Genomic DNA, 11,928 nt, shown 5'->3' on the forward strand with positions numbered 1-11,928 from the left:
GGACGGCGAGAAATACAAAGAGGGACTACGCGGTGCGGGAGGGAGGGAGAGAGAATCGGTGAAGTGGGAGAAGCACTGGCCTAGATGTTTGAAACGTCAGGAGTTAGTCTTTCCTTCTGGTTCACTGGGTGATTATTAAAAGCTGCCTTCTCTGGGACCGATGGACCGGGCCATAGGGACTATTTTTTTGTACCTGCAAGTGGTATAACTGGACTTAAATGGAATATTTAGTGTGTTACGTTTTGAATATGTAAACATTCACATGTGCGTCGGGTCAATTCGTATCATTTTAATGTTGCCTATTTTCGCATTGATAAATCACGTTCTTTGACGTGGTATGAAATGCCCCTCTACTGCCACATTTTGTATATAGACTAAATATACTGTCACGTTGCAACATTCATTTTGACTGATGGCAATGGCAGTTGAATCTGACAGCGGCAGAGGTACTACACGAAGTGCTCATGAAAAAAGCCCCAGGGCGCCGGAGCGCAATGGCTATGTGAAAACATGTGTCACCCCTTTGTATCAGGACCACGGCTGCCAGTCGTGGGTTAGACTGACTGAGACTTGGAACTCCAGAAGCATTTCGTCTGTGGTCTGCGTGGGGTCAGTTTCAGTTATTCTTGCTCTAGTGGTTAAATTCGTTGACTGGGATGTGGACTTCAACCAAAGCGGTGGCAGCAGCAACGGCGGCAGCAGCGCCTACGATAGTGATTCGGGATCTTTTTTTCATTATGTTACGAGCTGTGTGCTGGAGCTACCTTTAACGTTGTGGCATTTGATTTCTCCTATCTTCACTCTCGTATGTGCCTTCTTTTGGATCGGCCTGTATCTGATACGGTGCGGAGTGCTGATCAGAACTGCCGTCTTTCTGTTGACAGTCTGTCATTTCGGCGAAGCGGCGGCACAGTCTCTCTTGCACGGAGCGGATGACCAGCTGCTATCCTTCACGGCGACGGTGGTGGTGCTCGCCTGCCTGGCAAGCGGGGCACTCATGGTTGTGAGACTCGGCCAGGGGGTCTCAGTCATCATTTTCATCAGCATCATCAGGACAATCTCACTCATTTCGCTGCACAAAGTACGGGCCAACTGGAGACCTTACTTGGCGTACCTGGTCGGGGTATTGGGCGTCCTGCTGGCTAGGTATGCTGACAAGCTCTTGCCGAAGCAGGGGACTCTCAAGGAGGGCTGTACCTCCGTGATAGGAGCAAGGGAAGACATCCCGGTGTTTAAAAGGCGAAGGAGGTCCAGCTCAGTAGTATCATCAGACATGGCACATCATGGTCAGTCCAACAGCAAGTCGCACAGGAGGACATCATTGCCATGCCTTCAAAGAGACCAGGTAAAAAGTTCCTCTCGCTCCTTTGCCACTAACTTAATTTGACATATTTTCTGGTTGTCTTTGCACTTGTTTTCGTAATTACGCAAACAAACCCACAAACTATCCACAAATTCAGTTAGTATGAGTGAACCTTTGCATTTAAGCGCACCATCTGTGTGTTGAAGTAACCAAGGATCTGATCCGAATATATATAGACTTGAATATTGTTTGTTTTGTGGAGAGAGAAGAAAAATAATGTGTTCAATATTTGTGAAAATTATATGTGCAGTAAATCCACTTTTTAATTTTACCACTGATCTCATTATTGATGGCATGATTTTAATCTATGCTAAGTGGAGCCTACTGTAAGCTTGGCTACCATTGTCAAAACATTGTAGAGATGTAAATAGGTTCTAGAGTCTCCTTAACAGTGCACAAGTGGTCAGTTGATTAACATGAACCATAAAACACTGCCCAAAGCACTGTCAGAGATGCTGCTTAGTTCTTCGTGGGCCACTGTTATTCAAAGCTTAGTTAGGTCACCTGGGAGCTGATAATAAAAAGTTGAAAGCAGAACATGCAGTCACAAATCGGGCTCTGGTTATCTGACTTGGCGTTGTGACAGCAGAGAAAATGGATAGATATTGTTTGAAATACCAGAAGGTCACCAGTGGTTCAAGGGATTTTCAACTCATTCTGATACAGGAAAGGAGTATTTACCAAGCATGTGTGCTTTTATTTGCTCAGCAGTAGCTTGTCAATGCCTTGCGTTATGATGTTATTTTGTTTGTGAGAGCAACATTTGTTTAATAATCTGCAATTAAGTAAGTGATTGCAGGCCTAGTATGTAGTGTGTGCCATCCCATAAAAAAGGATCCTTGCTTATCAAACATTTTTGAGTAATTATTTCTGCACTCCTGACTAATCCGACTGCTTTATAACATGCATTCAGGCATATACAGAAATGAACGGAGGTGGCAAATAAAACAATATTTCAAGATGCATCACAGTGTGTTTTGCGAGGTAGGCTTGCGTCAGCTAGTACAAAATAATACTAGATGTGGTTCACACAGACATTCTTTTGGATATGAGTGGAAGAAATCTGTATTGTTGAGTCTTTGGTCCAAGGTTAGGTTGGCAGATAAACAGGAACTCGGGAAAGTGTCCAACATAAGAAATATGTTTATTCCAGCGTCACAGGACAATCCACTCGCATGGTGCACCAGAGGAAACTTTCAACATACTAACATGAGTTAACTCGGGTTGATTTTCTAGGTCAACAAATTCTGTCATTTCTTCTAAGCATCTCGACTGCCCAGAGGGTTGTTTACAGTCGCAATGTCTGATCAATACCGTGGAATAATTTGCTCATTAAAATAATATTTTTATTTCTCTGTTTTGAAATTGTACTTGTGCTCTGACTGTGAATCTCAAACAGAATTGTTGCAGCCTGTATGGATGGAAACCTATTTTCCCATTTTAAGAGAGAGCTATATTTTGTTTACCATTGGCGTTAATGTGACAAAAGTTTATTTTAACGGTTAATTAACGCTTATGGTTTTTCCTGCATTTTCATGTATGCCTCAGAAATAGCATACATGGATTATTTAGTTTCTAGAAGGGCAAACCTTCAAAAACAGCCTTTGTGCCTTCCTGTTCCTCTGTTTCTTCTTTGATTTAAAGCCTGCCCCCTAGTGACAGCTCGACTCGGCATCCACACGTCACACAATGTGGAAGCGCTGGGATGCAGCTGTTCGGGAGATGAGTGGACAGAACGCCACAGATCTTGCTGTTGGTGTCGTTCCGTCTGTTGAGAGAAATGTCTCATTCCCCCCGCTGACTTTGGATTTTATAGGGAGCGCCGCTGAGCGTGTTGTGTTCTCTGTGTCCGTGGCGAACACATGGCTCCCATGTGCTGACACCGGGAGCTGCTTGCCTTACTCTTGCAGTGTGTGTTTGTGCATATGTGTGTGTGTGTGTGTGTGTGTGTGTGTGTGTGTGTGTGTGTTTGTCTGTCTGTCTGTGTGTGAGGTGACAGCACAAGGGTCTCCTCCTGTCTGTGTGGTCCTGCTGTGTATACAAGACACCAGGGTGACCTTCGCATGTCAAGTGCACTCTAGTGAAACACACACACACACACACACACACACACACACACACACACACACACAGACACAGAAAGACACACACACACACTACTCCTGCACTCAAGAGGCCATGCACCTTGATGAAGAAGTGAACCAGGTGTCTTTACACCTCCCCTGAAAATACACATTCGCATCAGCACACACGCACTCTCTTACACAGGCCTACACAGAAGCACGCACACACTACTAGCAAACTCAAATTTGTACGCACCTCTGGAAAAAAAAAGGCACACAAACACCAGCTCATGCACGCACTAGTGTCAAACACACTGATATATGATGACAAGATGCTGAATTTTTTATCTTTAGCTGTCATCATTGGTAGCTACTGGCGGAACCGCTTCATGGAGAGAAAAAAAAAACATTTCTCTTTGCATCTCCACTCAGATGTACAACTCTGAGGCAAGATACGCAACATATCACGCCAGCACCTCAAATAGCACTTACACGCCCTAGATTCCAACATAAAACGTATTCCTGGTCTTCTCTGTTTTTTTCTCTCTCTCTCTCTCTCTCTCTCACCAAAAAACTGAGGTAAACATCTGAGGTTTCCGTACATGTTACACAAGCCTCCTCTGAAGGATGCATCCCTTGAAAAGCAGTAGTTCTGAAAACCTCCCTCCAAAGTGCTCCAGTGCTGTTTAAGGATGAGTTTAAGGATGAGTGAACCCCTCGCCCCATGCGCTCACCTTTATCGGAGGCTTTCCTCAAGACCCGGCTTATCATGAGGGGGCTTGAGATTTCAATCAACCTGTTTCTTTTTTTTTTAACTTCTACTTTACGATGGGGATTGCTCTCTCGATAGTAGCTCTTGGGGAGAGGGAGGGGGGAGACATTCTTTTCAACAAGAAGCTTCTTTTGCATCGCCGTTAAGCTGCTTGCTGGAAATCAATATGTTTGAGGGGTAGTAGTCTGTATTGTTAGCCAGCACTCAGAGACAGTACCACAGACCCCCCTATTCCCCCTCCAAGCTGGATATGATGACCTGGCCCCAAGTACATGGGGAGAGTATGAATTATTGAGGCCCTTTTAATAACATCAGCTCCATCAGAGCTTTGCAGGGAAACTTAAAGTGCGTCATGTCCGCTGGGGCAAGGCTGAAACACTCAATAGCAGTCTATTTGATTCTGCAGACTTAGGAGCGAATTCAAGGAAATACATTTGTATTATTAGTAGTATCAGTGGTACCAAGAACAACTTTAACTCAGGCCTTTGGTCTGCATGTACTTGCAGTGGCCATGTAGTGGGCCAGTGAGCTTGGGAAGGCCCAGGGCTTTTGTTGTGGAGAGCTTGGTTCATGTGGGGCCGTTGTTTCTGAGCAAGGTAAACCAGGACCGCTGAGGAGAGGGGCGAGCTACAGTAGGCTCCTCCGACCCACTCTTATTTATGTGCATTTTTCACACGTTGATTTAGACGTGTACATTTATCACTGCTCCTGAATCAGGGGTGATTAATTAGCCAAGAGCTATGTCATATTTCATCAGCCTCGCACTCTCTTTCTCTCCCCCCTCTCTCTCTCTCTCCCTCTTTCTTTTTCTCTCACTCACTCACATGCGCTCTCCTATTTATCATGCTCAGGGATTTTTCTTTACAGCATCCATGGGCTTTGGGTGTCTCCACAGTTGAGGGAAAAATAATGGGTTTGGGTTTTGAAGGAGAAAAGGGTGCATAGGAAAAGAGAGAGAGAGAGTTTGTATGTGTGTGAGGAAAAAGTGAGAGGGAGAGAAAGAGAGACAAAGGACAGAGAGAGAAAGAGAGAGAGCTATTTGAGGGAAAAACGTATTCTCTCATTGACGCAAATGAATATCCGGAGAGACCTCCGGGCCATTTTTTTCTGTGCCACCGTTTTTCAGGGAACCTCATCAAAAAATCTCTTCCCAAGCACTGTACAGATATGGGGTTAGTAGGTGGAGCCATCCAATCTTGCACGGCTGATTAGAATTCCTTTAAAGCCAGGCCGTGATGAGGGGAGGGGGAGGAAGAAAAAAAAAAGAAAAGAAGAGAGAGAAAAGAAAGAGAACGTACGTCACGAGAGGCAGATGATTTCCCTGCAGGTAATTCTCCTCAAAGTGGGACGTGTCTCTCCGTGCGTCTTCAACACCTCACCTGCTTCTTCTGCACGTTTCTTCTTCTTCTTCTTTACCTTCTTTTTCCACTTTCCTTTTCCCCCCTCCCCCTCTGTCCTCTGGATGAGAGGTGGCTGGTGTGTAATTTACACCTGAGGCTCGTGAGCATGCTGGAAGTTGTTTCTACCCCTGCTACTACTACGCACCTCGTAGCCTTGACTCCCTCCTCTGCTCTAATTGGTCTTGTCTGTGCGGCGGCAGACAAACAGAGGGATCTGTTACACTGGCAGGGGCCGCAGCATCATATTTTGATTGTAACAGTGGTAGGGGGTGTAGAGGTGTGTGTGTGTGTGTGTGTGTGTGTGTGTGAAGGGGGGGGGGGGCTTTGCACCCAGGGCCCCAGGAATGTGTATCTTCAGCTGTCCAGAGTGTGCCAGAGAGTTTGCCAGACTCCTTTCATGTAAAAATACACCCCCCACTCCCCCTCCCCATCCACACACACACACACACACACACACACACACACACACACACACAAATACACACACACACACACACACACACACACACAAATACACACACACATGCACACCCACACACACACACACACACACACACACACACACACATACACACACACATGCACACCCACACACACACACACACACACACACAAATACACACACACATGCACACCCACACACACACACACACACACACACACACACACACACACACAGACACACACACACACACACACACACACACACACATATACACACACACATTCACACCCCTGACTCTGTGAAACTGAAGCCCAGGCCAACGGTGGGGCCGTCCTGGCTGTGGACCGGCACACTCATGGGTCACCAGGTGTTCAGCTAGCTGCCTAATGAATGGGATGTCTCATTCACTTAAGGGCTGGAGGAAGGTGTTTGGAGAGAGAGGGATGAGAGAGAGAAAGGTGTAGTGGAGGAGGGTAGGAGTTTAGGAAGGGTTGACTCCAGGGGATTGAGGGAGTTGGTGAAAGAGAGAGTGATAATGGAATGAGTGGAGGAGTTAGTAAGCAAGGGATGGGTGGAAAAGTGAGAGAGAGAGAGAGAGAGAGAAGGAAAGGGGCTTTGGATGGTGGTTGAAGCTGGAGAGGGAGCTGAGGGCAATAAGAAGAAGGGAGTAAAAAATGCTGACGAAAGAGAAGGGGGAGAGAGATGGAGTAGGAACTGCACCAAATATGTCAATCCAGCAGGACAACAGGCTCAGTGTGTGTGAGAGAGCGTGCTGCTGTAACTACGGTGTCACTTGTCAGCTCTGGTGCTCAGACCCAACAGAAAGCTCACCAGTACACTCAGTCAACACGCTTACTCGTCAACTCAGTGGCGTAGACCACTCACACACAAGCAAACACGCACTCTCACACACACACACACACAAGCACACACACAAGCACACACATACACGTACAAACACGCACATGCAAACACACACACACACACACAGCCTGCTGTACCTGCCCCTTTGCATACGTGTCCTGCTCTAGGGCACACGGCTTCAGTTAGTTTCAGTTGCAGTTCTTTTCGTCTAGTCTCATTTTTTTTCACATCCTCTTTTCGTCTTTGTGTACCTGCACTCCCTTTCCAGCTCTACCCCCTTCTCTCTCCACGTATTACACTTTCTAGTCTATCGCCCATCACACACACATAAACACACACACACACACACACACACACACACACACACACACACACACACCCATCACACACACACACACATCACACACACACACACACACACACACACACACACACACACACACACACACACAGACACACGCGTTTTGTCCAGTGATGTCTGCGGGCCCTAGCAGGCCAACGTGCAGTGTGGCTGCAGGAGGCTGCTGGGAGGCAGCGTGTTATTTTAACCTGCGCTGGCCCGCCGCCCAGCAGGGCTGCATGCGCAGCAGCCGTGCTCTCTATCCCTCGCTCCCTCTCTATCCCTCTCTCCCTCTCTCTTCTTCTTCTCTCTCTCTGCTTCTCCCCGCCGGCCATCCATACCAGCGCCCTGCCGCCACCGCAGACAAGGCTCGCCTTGTTACTCGCTCAATGCCGCGCTTTAGTTTCTAAAATATGCCAGGCAGATGGCGAGAGGCAAGGGGGAGAGAGCGAAATAGAGAGAGAGAGAGAAAATGGGCCAGCCATCTCTGAAAAAACTACGTCTGTACATCTGTCTATTTGTCAGTCTGGCTTTTTTTTTTTTTGCTGTCTTTCCCCCAACCCTCTCACTCTTTTTTTTCTCTTGGGGTGGCAGAGCCAAAAAAAAACGAAGAGAGAGGGTTTTTAAAGATTTTTGGTGAATGGTTTGTTTTCCTAAAGTCTATTTTAATTAGTGTGGAGGCAAAGTGTGCTTAATGTTGCCGGGAAGAGAGAGAACCTCTCTCCTTCTCAGAGGCTAGTGTGTTAGCGTAGCGTGCACTGGCAGCATGTATATTTGATTCATGTAGTCTTGAGCTTGGCCTCCAGCTGTCTCTATATCTGATAGTTAAATGGGCATCACACATGATGAGACACACACACGCACACACACACACACACACACACACACACACACACACACACACACACGCACACACACACACAGTCCACAGAGGACGTACGGCTGATGGGCACAAATCAGTACAGGAATAGACAAGTGATGACTGTGTGGCACAGAGTGCAAAAATGGCCCAAGATGAATCTATCCCTTAAGCAGTAGAAGTCTCTCTTCAAATAACCTTCGAGCATGCCTGAACATGTGTGTATTTGTGTGTGTATATGTGTGTGTGTGTGTGTGTGTGTGTGTGTGTGTGTGTGTGTGTGTGTGTGTGGGAGAGAGAGATAGAGAGAGAGAAGGAGTGTGTGTGTGATTTAAGTGTGCCAGAGGTCCCAATAGGTCCCATGTCACAGTGCATTTGCTCAGTGTGACCCAGTCAAGCCAGCTACGTCAAAAGAGCCTTAGTTTGCATTAGCCAAGTCGACCCTCCTGTTCATGCGTCTTACATCAAGACTGTATTTCTATTTGTGTGTGTGTGTGTGTGTTTGTCATGTCGAATGTGTGTGCATGCTTGCATACTTGCACATCAGTGTGTGTAAGTGTCAGTACTTTATGAGTCTATTCATGTTTGTGTTTTTTCTGTGTATGTGTGTGTGTGTGTGTGTACGTGAGTGTGTGTATGAGTACGTCAGTATGAGTGTGTGTCAGTCCTGAGTCATCTCAGGACTAACAGCTCTCTCACGTCCACCACACTGCACTGCCTACTGTCCTCCCTAACACGACTCTCTCTCTCTCTCTCTCTCTCTCTCTCTCTCTCTCTCTCCCTCTCTCTCTCTCTGCCACAAGGCAAAATCTAATTAGATCAAACCCAGACTATTTCTTCACATTTCTCCATTATTTTTTTCACAGCAGGTCTTTGCTCCTAATTGTTTGGTTTATTTGGATATTTGTTCTACGCTGAGCTGTTCCATATGATGCTGAGAGAGGGGCTGAGTAGTTTAGATTTTTTTTTCCATGAGATTGGTGTTAATAGCCTCCTGTCGCTGGAGCTCCTAGGAATGTTGGCATAAGATGTCGGAATAGCATGCAGTGGGGTTTTGGGGGTTTCTAGTCTTATTTCTGTTTTTTTTTATTTATTTCTTGCTTGGGTAATCTCTTGCTTGATTCTTGGTCTGTGCATAAGTAATTGGGCTAATTCAGCATGAAACCACACATACATCCACAGACTACACACTTCCATACCAGCATGCTGTCTCACACGCGAAATGACTGACGTACACATTGCACTATTACTAGTGTAAAGCACATGTCACACACACACACACACACACACACACACACACACACACACACACACACACACACACACACACACACACACACACACACACACACACACACACACACAGAGAGAGGGAGATAGAGAGAGAGGCGCATGTGCTGAGACTGTGGCACCACTGTTGGCAGTGTGCAGGGGCCCATCGCGTGAGAATTGGGCCGCTGCTTTCCCTCAGGTCCTCTAAAGAGTTGGTGTGTTGACATGGCTCCCCGCTGCCTGCTGGATCTGTCAGGGCCTCCTTTCAGCCAGCGCTCAAGTCACGGGAGCTACACTCCTCCACCCCTCAGGCAGACAGCGAGGAAACTTAGATTGGGATTCTACACTATGATATACTTGGGAAAAGGGAATCAGACGCAACATATCCTGGATTTGCCTCGATGCATATGGAATCAAAATGGATCAGAGATACAGACCTACTGGAATAGTATGTGGGAAAGCTTGTGGCTGGGCTTTGAGCTTTATGGGTCCTTTTACTGGGTTAATTGAAGAGCAAAGAGTCAGCAGTATTCGCTGCCTGTGTGTTTGGTTTTGTTAATGTGGCTGTGATTATTACAGCACACATTAGCGCTTCGAGCTGCAACAAAGCCCTTACTTGTATCTTTATGATGAAGGGGAACTTGGCAGCACTTTGCTGTGTTCCATGCATAAGAAAGGCACATTGTTAAAAGAAAAAAGCACTAAACACATTCTTAAACCATTAGAAGGGCATGGGCGAGTCAACCTCGGCAGCCAAGAATAGCGTCCTTTTTATTTGATGCGAAGGAAGTTTTCATTTGCTTTTTTTTTTGTCCCATAACTTTAACACTTAGGACCGTTAAGATATCCAACTGCAAGGCGTGGCGTTGCGTCAGCACCCCATGCTGACAGAGGCCTCTGTCTTTTATGCCTGTTGTTTGTTTTGTTGTTTGAGCACACACTGATTTTACAAGCCCTTTAAAAGACGGAGCGGTAAGGAAAAGCAGGATGTGTTGGTCTAGTCTTCCTCCTGCGTGCTCGAGCAGAGCTGACGGAAGGTGAGGCAGAGTTTCCAGGCCCAGGCCCAGGTCTCGGCGACTGGCACGGGGGGCCGAGGATGGTGGGTCATTGGTGAGGCTGATGCCCAGGTGTGCCCCAGCTGCCATACCCCTGACTCAACTCACTAACACACACACACACACACACACACACACTTTATGTCACACACACAAAGACCCAAATGCACACGCGCACGCACACACACACACACACACACACTCCCACACACACACACTCACACAGACACACACACACACACACACACACACAAAAACAAAAACACATTGACAAAACCCTACATACACCATTTACCCCTTTGTGTAACATGCCGACCAGGCTGTTTTAAATGGCTTCCAGAGTACGGAGGCACTGGCTTTAAAAGCCTAATCCAGATGAGTGTTCTCTTACCGCAGTGACGGCACACTGTTCCCACTCATTACACTCACAGCTGTTCTGCCACGGCCTGGTACGCTCTGGTGTTTTCTGAAAAACCAGACGCTTTTTTCGGTTGGTGAGCATTGTTCACTTTCTTCATGTGTTAACTGTAGAGAGAGAGAGAGAGAGAAACCACACAAGACAGAATATTTGCGTGTGTGTGTGTGTCTGTGTGTGTGTGTGTGTCCCTAAGTGCATGTGAGCACTGACACAGGGACTGTCCCCCGTGTGGGGCAAAGGTGTGAAAAAGGCTTGTGGGAATGTGACATTTGGCGAAGGGAAGTGAGGTGTCGACCTTGGCTGTGCGAAGTTAAGACTGCCGCTCCCTTCACCGACTGAGACGACATGAGGATGGCAGCGATGCCTCCATGACACCAGACCTCTGTGCCGTCAATCAGGGGAAAACTCCTGTGGCCCTCAGCACACCTCCACGCCCGAGGGATGACCATTACACTGGGTGACAGATTAAGCCGAGCGAGTAGGCAAGTAGGCCAGCCAAGGGGCCTAGTAAACACACACAAACACACACGAAAAACACACACACACAAGAAAAAAAAATAACAGTTCCCTCTCCTGTCACAGTCTGCTGAGGCTTTCCATTGCTTAAATATTTTTTTCCCCTCATTCTGGTCACCGAGCACATTTCTCAGATTCCGGCTTATTCCTCTCTGAATTGTTACTACTTAGCACCTCAGAGTACTCCCCTGGCTATTTGATTCTAACACTGCTGTGGTAGGCTACCCTCCATCCACTATAAAGACTCCCCACGGCCCCCAACTCTACTCAGGTGAGCTGTTGGCCTCTTGGGGAGTTTGGGGGGGGGCTGGAATCCAGGTGTGTGGGGGGGGCTGGACTGATGAAGAGGTTACGTGAGGCAGGTCCACCCAAGGAGAGAGAGAGAGAGAGATGGAGAGAGGAAGAGAGGAGAGAGAGAGATGGAGAGAGGAAGAGAGGGAGAGAGAGAGATGGAGCGAATAAGAGAGGAGAGCTGCCCTGCTTCCACTCGGTTGGCCCCGGCTCCGCCTGGTTGGCTTTCATGTGACAGCTGGCAGCAGTGGCAGTAGTGGTAACTCTGAC

General features: G+C 47.3%; 1 protein-coding gene across 1 annotated transcript in view; it reads left to right on the plus strand.

Annotated features, from left to right (window-relative positions):
* Positions 1–412: 412 nt before the first annotated feature.
* pde3a (phosphodiesterase 3A, cGMP-inhibited) overlaps positions 413–11,928 on the plus strand; it is a gene marked incomplete at its 5' end in the record, with an annotated part of 64,282 nt that continues 52,766 nt past the window's right edge. The window contains one exon of the mRNA XM_080851075.1: positions 413–1,345. Coding sequence (XP_080707201.1) covers positions 413–1,345 — 933 coding nt within the window. The remainder of the gene's footprint in view (positions 1,346–11,928) is intronic.

Source organism: Sprattus sprattus (genome assembly GCF_963457725.1).
Source record: "Sprattus sprattus genome assembly, chromosome: 14".
Taxonomy (NCBI): domain Eukaryota; kingdom Metazoa; phylum Chordata; class Actinopteri; order Clupeiformes; family Clupeidae; genus Sprattus; species Sprattus sprattus.